This window comes from Petaurus breviceps, unplaced genomic scaffold (genome assembly GCF_028583685.1).
Source record: "Petaurus breviceps papuanus isolate PSGF00001 unplaced genomic scaffold, PetGlider_PUasm1.0 90804, whole genome shotgun sequence".
Classification (NCBI taxonomy): domain Eukaryota; kingdom Metazoa; phylum Chordata; class Mammalia; order Diprotodontia; family Petauridae; genus Petaurus; species Petaurus breviceps.
Genome location: NW_027187348.1, coordinates 11,945,142 through 11,958,634, shown reverse-complemented (window position 1 = coordinate 11,958,634; position 13,493 = coordinate 11,945,142). Strand labels below are relative to the sequence as shown.

At 36.9% G+C, this 13,493-nt stretch overlaps 1 protein-coding gene across 1 annotated transcript in view; it reads left to right on the top strand.

Moving 5' to 3' along the window:
• CCDC150 (coiled-coil domain containing 150) overlaps window positions 1-13,493 on the top strand; it is a 127,290-nt gene that overhangs the window by 67,272 nt on the left and 46,525 nt on the right. The window contains exons 16-19 of the mRNA XM_069070165.1: window positions 2,942-3,070; window positions 4,344-4,513; window positions 11,397-11,490; window positions 12,370-12,539. Of these exons, the coding sequence (XP_068926266.1) occupies window positions 2,942-3,070; window positions 4,344-4,513; window positions 11,397-11,490; window positions 12,370-12,539 (563 nt within the window). The remainder of the gene's footprint in view (window positions 1-2,941; window positions 3,071-4,343; window positions 4,514-11,396; window positions 11,491-12,369; window positions 12,540-13,493) is intronic.

The following is a 13,493-nucleotide window of genomic DNA, read 5'->3' as shown; positions in this document are numbered from 1 at the left end:
GGGAAGTATTACTGATGGTATGAGTTGAATTTTTAAACTAAAACTTAAAATCATGGCATCCTGAAGAGATCTTCAAGATCATCTAGTCTAAGCCCTTCATTTGAATTGATAAGAAAAATTAAGTTCAGATTAATTAAGTGACTTGGCTACAGTCACACAATAGTATTAGAACTATACTTCAAGTCCCCTAACTCCCAGTCTGATGTTTTCCCACTGTACCATGTTGCCTTTAATCTAGAAGCAAAAATTCTGTGTATATGGCACCTGGTAACCAAGCACTTGCAGTTTGTCTTCACATAGAATTCACTGAAAGTTCCAATCAACTGTCTGATCATGGTGATGAATGATGAGGTCACAAAGTTGGAAAAGGGGACTTCATTGGACAGGTTACACTGAAGATAGTGTTTAGTTTAAGAAATTACATAGGTCTTAGTCTTCAGCAGGGTATTCTCTGAAGTGTGATTTCTTCATCGTCTAAATACCTTTTACTATTAAGTAAGACAAAACATTTAAGTAATTTATCCTGATCAAGTGTCTACCTCCCCCAAAATCTTGGTTTTGTTGATTAAATTATTCTGAAATGGTTTTTCCTCCAAGAAGAAAGAAATCTCCAGAAAAACCAATGTCTACAAAGGCCACTGAAAGTTCTGCTAGGTCCACTTTAAACAGTGGAAAGAAAAGAATTTCAACTATTGGTTTACCTAGTGTTTTTTCAAGTCCTTCACGCCAAGTCAGCTTTGCACCTTCCTTACCTTCTCTGACGTCTCCTCAAGGTTTGGGGGACTCAACAGTCTCTTTGAAGACTCTTTTGAATGCTATTAAGACAATGGAGGGAAGGCTGGAAGGTAAAATAGATATTCTTGCTGCCAGACCATTAACAACTGAAGGAACATCTGAAATTTTAAAAAGAGATTTGGTGAGTGAAGACCATGGGCATTTAAAATAGTGATTAGGAACCTTATTGCAATTCCAAGTATAAAACCAAGAAAAATTCATACAATAAGTGAAAATATATAAAGGTAATACCAAAAGGGCCTTTCAACATGTCAACAAGATTTAATTATATAAGAAACAGGTCATACTGAAATAGAAATTGTAAGGGAAGGTTTAGATCTCAACTCCAGTTCTGGCTAATTTCATATAATCACTTCCTTTTTTACTTTGGAGATCAAGATATAAAATTTGATGGTTTTAATCCTATAAGTGCTGGTTTACAAAAAGAAAAATAGTCCCTAGCCTCAAGGAGCTCTTTTGTTGTAGGGAAATAACACTATACAATTAAACAAATAGAAAACATATAGAAAGTATATAAATACAAAGTAATTTTGTAGGTGATAGAAGAGAACACTAGCAATTGGAGAGATCTGCCTTGTGTAGTGGGTGAAATTGGAGCTAGGCCTTGAAGGAAAAATTATTTCAAGAGGTGGAGGTGAAAGGATATTTTAAATATTTTTAGAAAAAAAATTCTACATTTTTGGATATCTCCACTCTCAAATCAGGATATATTAGATTTAATAAAGCCTTGGTTAAATGATTTTTTAATTACATTTCTGTTCTTTTTAAATATTTAACTATTTTTCTATAATTTCCATTTCTATTTTAAATAATTGAGCATGGAAAAGTATGTTTCTTTAAAAGTTCTAGTAAAACATCCTTGATATTAAAAATAGAAGGAAATTATTATAGGCATTGAGTAGGTTCTGCATGCTTCTGTAAATATTACAGCAAGAAGCACCCTGTGTATATATTACAGTTAATGGCTATTTCATTCTTGTACCTTTTCCTGGAAAAAAGCTGGGATATTAGAATCTACAAGGCAATATCCCTCCCTTTGAATCGAGTTTCACTCCAAGAATGTTAAACTTTTCAAATATTTGAAAAGGAAAAAGTTAAAGGAAAAAATCTTTTAGGAAAAAAGAGTTTTTAAAATAATGATTATCTTTTTTTTTTTTTTTTAAACAATCAGGGTTAAGTAACTTGCTCAAGGTTACATGGCCAGTTATTATTTCTGGGTGTGGTGCTGAGTATCTGAGCCCGGATTTGATCCAGGTCATCCCGACATTGGAGCCGGTGCTCTTACTCGCTGAGCCACCTGGCCACCCCTAAGCAATTGGGGTTAAGTAACTTGCTCAAGGTTACACGGCCAGGTGTTTCTGGGTGGGTGCTAAGTGTCTGAGCCCGGGATTCGATCTCCAAGTCTTCTCAACACTGGAGCCGGTGCTCTTACTTGCTGTGCTACCTGGCCACCCCAAAATAATGATTATCTAGAGAAATTTCCTTGATATATACTAAAAGTTAGAAAAAATTGAGGACAAAGATATATTTTGATGGAGGGAGGGCAATAGTAGAAAATAAACTAGTCCTAGCTAGAAATTTCTACAGTAGATAAAAAGCACTGGCTTTTGCTCCAGAGGACCTGAGTTCACAATATATCTCTGCTACTTGTTTTGTGACGCTGGACAAGTCACTTAACCCCTTCAGGTCTGTTTACTTTTCAGAAAAATGATGTGGTTGGACTAGATGACCTGTAAAGTACCTTCCAACTCTGTGATCATGTGCATTTCTAACATCATTATTACTGATATAATGCTAATTTTAAGTTATTTCAGTCCTATTAAACTAGTCTTCATTTCCAGCACCTCCAAAAAAAAGTTACCTGTATTTAATGTAAAAGAACTTAAATAATGTTCATTTCTTTATTTACTCCCATTGTTGTCTTTATGTAAAATTTATAAACAATTTTTGCCCATATGTTTACTTTTAACTATGACAAACCATTATGGAGGGAAAATGTTATCTTTTATAAAATCCAGATGTGACTATTATTAATATTGTTTTAGTATTTTTAACATTTGTTTTCTAAATTGCCCTAAGTTTCTCATTCTGATCATTCATCCCTTATATATTTCAAAGTATTAATAATTTCTTTTTTTCTCATAAGATGCAAACTATTCTTGAAAAGAATGAAGACGATTTTTCTCGGGCAATTAAATCCCATGATGTGCCATCAAGAGAAAGTCATAAAATGAGGGGGCACCTGGAGGCTTTGGAAGACAGGGAGAGGAGCAAGGCAAGGAAACTGGCAAATCTTTTTTGAAAGGGTGGAAAATATCCTGTTACTGAAACATTAGTGACAATTTTTCTTGAACCACATTTCTTATGTTGTTGTCATAGTTGGCAAGGAGGAACACTACAAGAGATCTTTCTCTAATCGGCTTTATATTTTTCCCCCTTAATGGAAAGATAGTTTTAAACTATCTTTAAAGTATTTCTCCTCCAAAATCCTTTTTTTCCTAATTTTTTTCTGTCTTAGAAAGACAAAGAAAAAAGCCAGACCTTTTTCTCTGTTGGAGTTTTTGTTTAAAATCTTTAGGCCCCAAATACAAATAACTTACCCTTTGATGTTTATATTAATGTAATAGAGAGCTAATGTTAATTTTAAAAAGTCAAACCATTAAGACAAAGTAGATGCCAATCAGCTGGGGAATGGTTAAACAAGTTGTGGTTCAGGAATGTAATGAAATGTTATTACTACTTCATAAAAAGTGATAAATATGAAGAATTCAGAGAAGCATGGGAAGACATCTAAGAACTTCTACAGAATGAAGTAAAACGAGCAAGACAAACAATACACACAATGATCAAAACAATGTAAATGGAAAGAATACAACAACAACAAAAACCTGAATGCTACATAATTTTAATTATCAAGCTCAAACCTCAAGAATAGATGAAAAAATGCATCCCTCCCTCTCTTCTTTGCAAAGATTGGGGGGAGGTGAACATTCTCTGGGTATAGAATTTTGCATCAGACTCAGATGATGTGTTTGTTAGATTTGCTGAATGCCTTTTTAGGGGGGAGAGATTTTTGGAAATGAAGGTGATATAAAAAAAAATCAATAAACTTTAAAAAATTTATGCCATAATACTGCCCCTATTTTGCCATGTCATTCTTGAAAACATAGTTTAGGTCCCTACTCTTTGATATCAATTGTGAAAGATTTACATACTGTGCAGAATATTACATTGGTCTTCTGCAACCTCTAAACTTTTCAACAAATCTACCAATTTTTGCAGTGCATAATGAAGAGCAGTCAAGTTTTTTTTTTTTCCACATAGGATGATGTGGCACACGGCTGAATGGAAGAAATTTTTTTTAACCTACAAGATTCTCTTTTTCTCCCCAGCATCCTATCTTGCATTTGTCTATATATGTTGAAAACTAATCCGAAGTATGCTGCCTTCAATATATATGCATTGGCCCTCTGAAGACTCAGAAACAAGGTTGGTAAAGTACTAGTTATTGCAATCAAACTTGTCCCTTTTATTTGATTTTACATTAGATGGAAAAGTTTCAGCAACAGCTGGCAGAGGCTAAGGAAGATAACTGCAAAGTCACAATCATGCTGGAGAATGTACTAGCTTCTCACAGTAAAATGCAAGGAGCTCTGGAGAAGGTGCAGATGGAATTAGGGCGGAAGGATTCAGAGATTTCGGGCCTCAAGAAAGAGAGGTATCTAAAATTTCATTTGTCTAATTTTTCTACACATTCCTTCTTTTTATCCAGAGTTATAAAATTATTTTTTATCGCTTCCTTTTTTGGAGGCTAATAATGACATTTGAAGAATAAGCACATTTTTCCAAGTCAGAGGTAGAAGTGAATGTGGTTTTCAGAAATCCAATTTCAAATTTCATTGTGTTGGAGCAAAATGAAACATAATGGATCTTTGCAATTAATCTTCTTCAGCACAAATTCTGCAGTAAACTAGAATTATTATACTGTTTGATGAATGGATTGTAGCTTTACTCATCCTGATTTCATGTCTGTCATGTATAGTTATAAAGATAATTCAAGGTAAATACACATTCTGGATTGAATTTAAGGGTGTGCTGGAGATAGCTCTAATTAGCCTACCAGCCCATTTTTTTTTACTTTTCACTGTGAACATTTATAACTAAGAAATTGGCTATCACTACAAATCAGGGCTTGATTTATTGTTCTATAGATTGGAAGTGTTAATGATGCAAATTAATCTTAAAAGTATGTACACAGGGGCAGCTAGGTGGTGCAGTGAATAGAGCATTGGCCCTGAAATCAGAAGGACCTGAGTTTAAAACCTGGCCTCCTTGGGCAAGTTACTTAACCCCAATTGCCTTTCCCCACTCAAAAAAAAAAAAGTATGTATACATACATTTGAGCCTGGTTGTTGAACATTCACCAGGATATCCCAGTTTGAATTTACCTTCTACTTATATTAGAATTATGCATCAGAAATAAACTTCTCAAATAATCAGTTCTGAGAACAAAAGACTACTTTTCTGTCATAGACTTACTTTAAGTAGATCAGCTGAAATTATAACAGTGTTTCTTTTGTGAGTTTGAAGATATATGCTCCATAGATAACAGGGCCTTAAAAATAATTTTTTTATTATCACTTGAAACCACATCGCATACTTAACCTTGATCACAGGGGGAAGATGATGAAACACACTTCCCTTTTTCTCAGAGAAGTGGTAGACTATAGACCTGAAATGTTGCATATGCTGACAGATGAGGTAACTTTGTCAGTTACTTTGTCTAGCTGGTTTTTTTCTTTTTAATAAAAAGAAAAGATTGTTGTATAAAAGATAAAATATATCAATAAAAATTGTTTTAGTGAAACCATGTTTAAAGGAGTTCTATTGGGAGGAAAAATAAATAAGTCAGCTAATAACCTTTTGAAGGAGAATCAAACCTGAAAAAACATTGGTCTTAAATATGTTTTTGTGCTTAATATAGTTATATAGGTGTCAAATTAATATTTTAAATATAATAATAATTACTAATAATAATTATTAGTAACACTCATAACAATTACCAGTAATGACTAATAATTACTTAATTTAGTTGCTGTTCAGTCGTTTTTCAGTTATATCTGACTCTCCGTTACCCCATTTGGGGATTTCTTGGCAAAGATATTGGAGTGGTTTGCCATTTCCTTCTCTGCCTCATTTTATAGATGAAGAACTGAGGGAAATAGGGTTAAATGACTTATCCAGAGTCACACAGCTAGTAAGTGTCTGAGGCCAGGTTTGAATTCGGGAAGATGAATCTTCCTGACTCCAGGACTGATACTCTATCCAGTGCCCCACTTAGCTGCCCCTACTTAATTTAATGATAGGTGTGAAACACACAGCATGTTGCTCAAACTACAGAACTCTGGAGTGTAAATGAACCAGATTAAAATGTAATTGGGATCCATTTCTATTTGAGTTTGAGGCCATTAGTCTGGTTTACAAAATCAAACAATCAAAAAACCACTGGCTTCATTATAGCAGTTGCTTCCCACTTCTCCCAGCAGAGTTATCAAGCACTTATTAGGTATTCCCTACAAGCCCTGCCCCAAGTACTGGGGATAAAAACACAAGAGGAAGATAGTCCCTGAAATTCAGGAGGTTGCATTCCACTGAAAGGTAACAACAGGTTCACAAATAAGGAAATACAAGATATGTACAAAATGATTTCCAAGAGGGTTCACAAGTAAGATTGCAAAGGTTGGGAGGAGCTGGCAGTGAGGAAAGGAAAATGAGAGAAAGGCATTGAAGATAGCCTGGCAAGGACATGGAGGTAAGGATATTCACTGTCATTTATGAGGAGGTAGCCTGGAGTTAGATTGTGGCTTTAAATGCCAACAGAGAACCACTGAAGCACTAGTAGTGGGAGTGGAAGCCAGATTGCAAAGGGTTGAAAAGTGAGTGGGAAGTGAGAAAGTGGAAGTAGGATTGTAGGGAGCTTTTTTTCTAGGTTTTTGGCTATGAAAAGGAGGCAAGCTATAGTTTTATAGCTTGAGATAAGACAGTACTCATTGAAAAGACCCTGATGTTGGAAAATATTGAAGGCAAAAGGAAAAAGGGATGACAGAGGATGAGATGGATAGCTAGTGTCATGGAAGCAATGAACATGAGCTTGAACAAACTTCCGGAAATAGTGGAAGACAGAAGGGCTTGCCATGCTATGGTCCATGGAGTCATGAAGAGTCAGACACAACTAACTGAATAGCAAGGTCACAGAAATTTTTTTTGAGAATGGAGGAGGGCTAGGCATATTTGTAGGCAACAATAAAGGAGTCTTTGGACAAAGAAAGGCCTAAAAGAAGAGAAAGTGAGGGGTTGATCAAAGGACAAGTGAGAGAGAGTGGGTTTACAACTGACTTTGGCAAAGAGAGGGCCCCTAAATGGATTGTCTCTTTACTCCTAAATAACATAGTAGATCCTTGGGAAAATGGTGCTTATCATAAGTTAGTCAATAGCATGTTATAAATACCTACTTTTTACAATGTGGTATACTTAGAAGCCATAAAGAGTTAAAAAGGTAATGGAAAACTCACTTTTCTGCACTCAGTTCTCTGCCCCATAGTTTCTGATCTAAATTATGACTCATACTTGTCTTTTTCCTTAAATTCTCCCCACTCCTAACCCTCCTGTTACAGTAGAGGGCAACATAATCCAGTCCCTGAAGCTCTCAACCTAGGTGTCATCCTTAACTACAACTATCTCAATTCTCCCATATCCAATTTGTTGCCAGAGTTTATTAATTTCACATTTGCAACCTCTCTCAAATCATCCTTCTTTCCTTCTGACACTGAAGCCCTCATTACTTTATGCCTGGACTCTTGCAATAACCTGCTGGTGGGTCTGCCTGCCTCTTCGAGAACAAAAGACAACAACCAATCTCTAACTAATAGATCTGCTATTCAACCACCAAAATGATCTTCAGAAAGCACAGGTTCAACCATTTCTACCTCACTACTCGAGAAACTCCAGTGGCTCCCTAATGCCTCGAAGATTGAATACAAAATGCTGTTTGTCATTCAAAGTGCTTCATTACTTAGCCTATTCGTACCTTAGCAGTCTTCTTAAACCTTACTCCCTAAAGGAGTACCTAACACAGGTACTCTTTGATCCAGTGACACTGGCCTCCTCGCTATTCAGAGAACAAGACCCTCCATTTCTCAGCTCTGGGCATTTTCTCTGATTGCCCTGGAATGCCCTGCTTTCCCATCTCCACCTACTGGCACCCCCAGTTTCCTTCAAGTCCCAGCTAAAGTCATATCTTCTATAGGAAGTCTTTCCCAACTCCTCTTAGTTTTAATGCATTCCCTCTTTTAACTATTTTGTACTTATCCTGTGTACAGCTTATTGTACATATTTGTTTGCTTTCTGTCTCATGCATTACCTTGAAGATAGGAATTGTCTTTTGCCTCTTTTTTTATTCTAGCACTTAGCAGAGTGTATGACTCATAGATGTTTAATAAGCATTTATTGTCTGAATGACTATTGATTGATACACTGACTATGGGAATTTAGGAATATTGTGAAATCTCTGTTACTAGTTTTATTTATTTTTTTTCATTTTTCAAATGCTTTATTAACTTCTGATTTACATCATTTCTGCCAGATTTTGAGTTACAAATTTTCTCCCCATTTTTCCCCTACCCACCGCCCCAAAATAGCAGTCCCACAGGATATCCCCTCCTCCAATCTGCTCTCTCCCATATCTTCTCCCATACCCCCTTAGACTTTTCCAGTAGGGCGTGGTGGATCTCTATGCCCCAGTGCCTGTATAACTTATTTCCCAATTACATGTAAAATAATATTAATAATAATATATATTTAAACATTTGATTTTAAAACTTTGAATTCCAGTTTCATTCCCTTCCTCCCTTGTCACCCACCCTTACTGGGAAGATAAGCAGTTCAGTATAGGTTGTACATGTATAGCTAATGCAAAACATTACTATAGTAGATATATTGTAAAAGACTGACTATATTTCCTTCCCTCCTATCCCACCTCCCATTTGTTCTATTCTCTACTTTGATCCCGTCCCTTTTCTAAGGTGGGTGCTTCCAACTTCCCTTCCCCTCCCAGCCTGCCCGCCCTTCCATCATCCCCCCTCTCATCCCCTTCCCCCCTACTCTCCTGTAGGGTGAGATACCCTATTTAGTGTGTATGTCATTCCCTCCCCGAGCCAAATTCAATGAGAATAAGGTTGACCCATTCCCTTTTGCTTTCCTATTCTTCCCCTCCATTGTAGCCATTTTCCCTTGACTCTTCTATATGAGATAGTTTAACCCATTCTGTCTCTCCCCATCTCCTCTCACTATATTCCTCGCTCATCTCTTAATTTCACCTTTTAAGTATCATCCCTTTCTATTAAATTGGTCCTATGCCCTCTATCTATGTATACCTGTAAACATATATACACACATTCACATATCCTCCGATATAGACATATATGTGTGTGTATATACATACATATATATTTGTATTCCCTTCAACTATTTTCATACTGGGAAATGTTTCATCAGTTACAATTATTGTTTTTCCATGTAGGAATGTTAATAGTTCAACTTTGATAAGTTCCTTATGATTTCTTTTCCCTGTTTACCTTCTCATGCTTTTTTTGCTTTTTGTATCTGAATGTCAACTTTTCTATTGAACTCTGTTTTTTTCATCAAGAATGCTTGAAAGTCCTCTATTTCATTGAATGACCATATTTTCTCCTGAAACATCATACTCAGTTTTTCTGGGTAGGTGATTCTTGGTTTTAATCCCAGCTCCTTTGACCTCCAGAATATCATATTTCAAGCCCTTCAATCCCTCAGTGTAGAAGCTGCCAGATCCTGAGTTATCCTGATTGTGTTTCCACAATATTCAAATTGTTTCTTCCTGGCTTCTTGTAATATTCTCTGGGATTGAGCTGGAAATTTTGGAACCTGGCTATAATATCCCTAGGAGTTTTCTTTTAGGGATCTTTTTCAGCAGGTGATCGGTGGATTCTTTCAACCTCTGTTTTGCCCTCTGGTTCTAAAACATCAGGGCAGTTTTCCTTGAGAATTTCCTGGAGGATGATTTCTAGGTTCTTTCTTTGATCATGGCTTTCAGGTAGTCCAATAATTTTTAAATTTTCTCTCCTGGAACTATTTTCCAGTTCAGTGGTTTTTCCCATGAGATATTTCACATTGCCTTCTATTCTTTTATTTGTTTGGATCTGTTTAAAGCATCTTGATTTTTCATAAAGTCATTAGCTTCCATTTGCTCCAATCTAATTCTGAAGGAATGATTCTCCTCAATGAGCTTTTGAGATTCTTTTTCCCTCTGGCAAATTTGTCTTTTTAAGGCATTCTTTTCCCCATTGCCTTTTTGAGCCTCTTTTGCCATTTGAGTTAGTCTGTTTTTTCAGGTGTTATTTTGCTCAGTCAGGCTGTTGACTCTCATTTCATAATTTTCTTGCATTGTTGTCATTTCTCTTCCCAATTTTTCCTCTGCTTCTCTTATCTGCTTCTTAAGGTCCTCTATGGCTCATCTTTTTCTTGGAAGCTTTTGGTGCAGGAGTTCTGACTTCACTGTCTTCCTCTTGTTCCATGCTTTGATCCTTTTTGTCCCCAAAATAGTATTCTAATGTTGGATTGCTCTGCTTGGTTTGCTTTCTTTGCCTGGTCATTTTGCCACTCAATTACTTGACTTTTGGGCTGTTTGCCACAGTAGGTCTATGCCACCAGATGGGGGAGCTTCATTCCAAATGCTGGGGTTTTCTCAGCTGCCAGAGGTATTAGTTGGGTGCCCTCTCTGAAGCCTCCACACGCTCTGTCAAGCTGGTTGCACACCCCAGGACCTCCACCCTAGACCACAATCCAGGTCCAAGCAAGTTAAAGCAAGAGCAATTACCCCTCAGACTCGTCGCTTGGTACCCCTACACTCTGTAGGCCAGGAGCTGAAGCTGCCACTTGGCAGTGGCTGCACGCAGCCCTCAGCGGCTTCTTGCCCCTGGGGTAAAAGCTGAGGCACTCCCAACTACTGGGTCCCAAATTCCACACTGCACTGACCTCTCACTTTGTCCTTAGCATCTATGTGTTGATAATTCTGGATTGCCACAGCTGCTGGTGATCTGGAGTCCCTCCAGCTGGTGGTTGGTCAGGACTGCCCTGGGGCTAAAACCTCTGGCTCCAGTGGGGCAGGGGTTGGCTCCCAGAGTGCTGCGCTGGCCTATTCCTGCCACCCTGCCGGGCTGTCCTCAGCAGGAGGTTAGCTTCTCTGTGTCATTTTGTGGGTTCTGTAGTTCCAAAGTTTGTTCAGAGTCCCCTTTTACATGAATTGGAGATGGTGGGAGCTGCAGCCGCATGGAGGTCCTGTTTCTACTCTGCCATCTTAACTCCTCCCTCTATTACTAGTTTTATAATCTGAAATTGAGGCTAATAACTGCCCCCCCAAAAAAACTTACAAATGTCTTAGGAATCAATAAAGTAATATATATTAAGGCTTTTAAGCTAATGGAAACTACTACCAAAATTCCAAATGCTATTATGTCAGGATTATTCTTTGCTATAGTCATTTTTGTTCTCTTTTTAACTTTTAGGCTTCTAAATCAGCAGAAAATACAGAAGTTAGAAGCAGAACTGGATGAATGGCAATCCAGACTCCTTATTGAAGAAGCACAGCACAATAGTGAGGTAGAGGCCAAGTTTTCATAGGTGATAAAATAAAACTTTATATTTTTATAGGAAGTGTCTGAACCACAGTTTTTTTTAAACTAGAAAAATGAATGAAATAGAATTGCATAAATTCCCTTTTTACTAAAAGATGACTTTGACCAATGACTTTGTTTACAAATGGGAAACAGGGTCCATGAAGTAAGTGGTACAATGTCACTGTGAGACCGGGAGCAAAATTCACTTTACTCTCTTTTGCTCATGACAACTTTAAAGTTCTATATATGTCAGTTATTGTAATTATTCTTATTCTGTCTTCTTTTGTTAACACTTTTTGCATTTAAATACATTTTTAAAATTCTGAACTTAAAGGATTTAGAAAACAATTTGTAACTTCAGTCAGGAGAATCAAAAATGTATACACTAGGGGCGGCTAGGTGGTGCAGTGAATAAATACCGGCCCCAGAGTAAGGAGGACCCAAGTTTGGGTCCAGCCTCAGACACTTAACACCCACACAAAAAAACTAGCCATGTAACCTTGGGCAAGTTACTTAACCCCAATTGCCCTCCAAAAGGAAAAAAAAATTGTATACACTAGCTATACTTTAAAAGCTCTGAGGACCCTTTACAGGCAAATTCTTTCAATTACCTTTAATAGGCTCAATGTGTTCACTCAAAAGGACAGGAAATTCTTAGAAATCAAATATGTACCCATTATAAGTTTCTACATGTTGTCACTATACTACTGTAGACATCTGGGATCCTTGTTTGTTTTCCAACCTCTTTTTTTGTTTGTTTTCCACTTCTACTTGATAAAGTGGTATGAGTATACAAGGCACATATATGCTCCTCATACATACTTCAAGGAAATTAAAGCATAATGTTGCCCTCTTCTTTCAGGTGGAGCCTCTACATAATGCATTAAATGTATCCAGAGAAGACAATAGGAAACTGGCTTTGAGCTTGGAACAAGCTCTGCAGACTAATAGCCAACTCCAAAAAATGCTGGATGACATTCAAGAGAAATTAGACAGCAAAGAAATTGAGCAGCAAAGTTTGGAAAATTATAGGTAAGGGCAATGCAGTCATCATAAAGGTAGGAAATGTCTTACAGAAGGTAAATTTGGCTCTTTTCTGTTGATAACTGATTTTCATTTCCATTCTGAGCCAGGAATAACAGTAACCACCACCTTATTAATGATTTAAATGCAGTCTATTTGAATACTGGTGGAGTAACAGCCACATGAAACTACCCAGTTTCTAGAAGTGAAATGACTCGACTGAGCACGGAGATTACTAAGTAATTGTTTTGTTCTTGATTCCTTCAGGTCACTAATAAGATTTAGACCATAAAATAGATCAAGCACCTCATATGTCCACAGCCTAAATTAAATCAGGATGGGTCTAAAAGAAATGTCTATGAACCTAAAGTAAATGAGACATAAAATAAAATACTTTGAATCCTCTTCCAATTCTGCTAGAATTGTTAAGGAAATTTCTACCTAGGAAGAATGCTAACTTACATAAACATTTTTTTCTTCCCTTGATGATATGCATCACAGAAGAAAGAGTAATAGGAAGAAAGGATCATTTTTTAAAAATATAACCAGAATTCTGTGCAAGTTTTCAGTCACCCAGGTTCATAGCCTTAAAGTCTTCCTTAATTGCTAACTGTCCTTCATTTCATATATAGTTGCCAAGTCTTGTCAATTTTTATCTCCACAACATCTCTTAGATCTGGCTCCCCTCTGCTTACATGTCTACCACTGTAGTTCAGATCTTTATGACCTCTGTCCAGGACTATCTGAATAGCCTCCTAATTGATCTTTCTGCCTCAGGTCTCTTCCCACTCCAATCTGTCCTCCATATAGCATCTAAAGTAATATTCCTAAAACACAGGTCTGGACATGCCATTCCCATGTTGAATAAACTCCAGTGGCTCCCCACTCCTTCTATGGTCAAATATAAACTTTTCTGTTTGACATTTAATACCCTTGAAAATCTGGCTCCAATGTGTTTCTCAA